We start from the raw sequence: 2,500 nt of genomic DNA on the forward strand, positions 1-2,500 counted from the left end.
ACAGGTAAAACATCAGAGGCACCTCTGCTTTCGGGAATCCTGAGGAGGGATTGGAGAAACAGGACAAGATATAGAAATGAGATTGTGATAGGAGGAGCCCAACGGGGGAAGATAGGGTAACAACATAAGTTGAAAAATTAGAAGTAAGGAAGAGATTAAGAATGTTGGGCGTGTCTCCAAGACGGTCAGGAATACGAGTAAAGTGTTGTACCAGTTGCTCTAGGTCATGGAGAATAGCAGAGTTGAACGCTAGTTTACCAGGATGGTCAGTGAAGGGAGAGGAAGGCCAAATCTGGTAGTGAACATTGAAATCTCCAAGGATAGAGATCTCCGCGAAAGGGTAGAGGGACAGAATATGCTTCTCTTTAGAACTTAAATAGTCAAAGAATTTACTATAGTTAGAGGAGTTAGGGTAGAGACAGACAGCACAAATAAAATTAGTTAGAGAGTGACTGTTGAGGCTAAGCCAGATGTTGAAAAACTCAGAAGATTGAAGAGAGTGGGCACAAGAGCAAGTGAAGTCGTTCCGCACATAGACGCAACATCCAGCTTTGGAACGAAAATGAGGATAGAAAAAGTAGGAGAGAACAGAAAAGGGGCTACTGTAAGTTGCCTCAGACAGCTGTGTTTCCGTGAGGAAAAAAAGATGAGGTTCAGTAGAGGAGAGGTGGTGTTCCACTGATTGAAAATTCGATTTAAGACTGCGAATGTTTTAGAAGATAATGAGGGAAAAGTTGAGGGAGGTGTCAAGACATTCTAGGTCGCCAACGAGAGAGCAGTCCATCCTGGAGACATTTCTGGTCCACTCCCCAAAAGGGGACTTCGAGGCTGGATTTAGAATCGTCATTTTAAATTTTGAATCTTAAGTGAAAGATGTGTGTGGTAAGTTTTATGAGGAGAATTATCTTTAGAGGACAGGCTGTGACTGGCCCCCTTGAGTTGTGAAACAAAAGGAAACGTTCAGTGAGATCATAACTAGCTTTAATGAAAAGTTCAGAGTACCTCTTGAAATAATGCTATTAAATGATCGTTTCGGTAGGTGTTTACTACCTCTTCCGGTGTCGGTGGTGCAGTTGTTGGTGCTGCAGATGTCGGTGCTGTTGTTGTTAGAGCTGCTGATGTTGATGCTGGTTTTATTGGTGCTGCAGTTTTCGCTGCTGGTGTTGTTGGACATGCTGTTGTTCGTGCTGCAGTTATCAGGGCTGGTGTCGCTGGAACTGCTGTTGTTGGTGCTGGAATTCTCCGTGCAGCTGGGTGTGCTGTTCTCGGTGCTGCTGTTGTCGGTACTGATGTTGTCGGTACTGGTTTTGTCTGTGCTGCTGTTGTCGGTGTTGTAGTTGTTGGTGCTCCTGTTGTCGGTGCATGCTGTTATGGATGTTGTTGTTGGATCTGTAATTGTCGGTGCTGTAGTGGCCAGTGCTGGTGTTCTTCGTGCTATTGTTGTCGGTGCTGGTGTTTTCGGTACTGCTGTTGTCGGTGTTGCAGTTGTCGGTGATGGAGTTGTCGGTACTGCAGTTTTTGGTGGTGCTGTTGTTGGTGCTACAATTGTCACTGCTGCTGTTGTTGGTGCTGCTTTTGTTGGTGCTGCAGATGTTGGTGTTGCAGTTGTCGGTGCTGGTGTTGTTGAAGCTTACGTTGTTTGAGTTGTTGTTGGCGCTGAAGTTGTCGGTGATGGTGATAATAGAATTCCTGTTGTTGTTGCTGCACTTATCGGTGATGGTGTTGTTAGTGCTACTGTTGTTGGTGATAAAGTTTTCGATCCTATAGTTGTCGGTGCTGCAGTTGTCGGTGAATCAGTTGTCAGACCTGCAGTTGTCGATGCTGCTATGTTTGGTGCTACAGTTGTCAGCACTGAAGTTGTCAGTGCTGGTATTGTCAGTGCTGATATTGACAGTGTTAGTGTTTTTGTTACAGTACCGTGTGGGACCACAAGCTCGGGTACGCATATGGCATTGCCAAGACGCACAAACTCGTCAAGCATCTCAACGCACTACTTTCATCGTTTACACCCGCATCCAACAACTTAAGATTTTCTGAGGAGTTTTCTGAGTTCCTTTTCAGTATTATTGTATATGTGCTCCTCAGTGTTACGAACACCATCGCGTTGAACGTACATTTTTGCGTCAGAGCCATAGAATGGTACTTTTTTGTGCATGCTTGTACTAATGCACGCAGTGAGTCCTCTGGGATTATGAGTTTACTCTCGCCTTCGTGGCAGATGTATTCTATTGTTTCATCAACAGGAACGTTAGTGAAAAGTGATTCCACGTCCATCGATATTATGGAGATAGAGGAGCGCTAGGACTTCAGTATGTTGATGAACTCCTCAGAAATTCTTAAGTTGTTGGATGCAGGTGTAAACGATGAAAGTAGTGCGTTGAGATGCTTGACGAGTTTGTGCGTCTCATGACTTCTGGCATCTGGCCAAAAACATCTCCAATAACTTTACTTCTTCATATTTCCCTCCTTTGTTTCATCCTGATGGCACCACTGCCATCTC

General features: G+C 44.7%; 1 protein-coding gene across 1 annotated transcript; it reads right to left on the reverse strand.

Annotated features, from left to right (window-relative positions):
• Positions 1 to 1,196: 1,196 nt before the first annotated feature.
• LOC123517991 (probable serine/threonine-protein kinase DDB_G0280133) lies at positions 1,197 to 1,946 on the reverse strand. The gene is made up of 2 exons (XM_045278493.1): positions 1,807 to 1,946; positions 1,197 to 1,689 (listed from the first exon to the last, which is right to left on the reverse strand). The coding sequence occupies exons 1-2, from the start codon at positions 1,944 to 1,946 to the stop codon at positions 1,197 to 1,199; spliced, it is 633 nt and encodes a 210-aa protein (XP_045134428.1).
• Between the last annotated feature and the right edge of the window lie 554 nt (positions 1,947 to 2,500).

Source organism: Portunus trituberculatus, chromosome 43, assembly GCF_017591435.1.
Source record: "Portunus trituberculatus isolate SZX2019 chromosome 43, ASM1759143v1, whole genome shotgun sequence".
Lineage (NCBI taxonomy): Eukaryota > Metazoa > Arthropoda > Malacostraca > Decapoda > Portunidae > Portunus > Portunus trituberculatus.

Excerpts from the sequence above, each read along its gene's own strand:
- LOC123517991 (XM_045278493.1), bottom strand. The coding sequence starts at position 1,946 with ATGCGTACCCGAGCTTGTGGTCCCACACGGTACTGTAACAAAAACACT. Across the intron at positions 1,690-1,806 it reads AGCAGCATCGACAACTGCAG|GAATTCTATTATCACCATCA; the intron begins GTCTGACAACTG and ends CAACAACAACAG.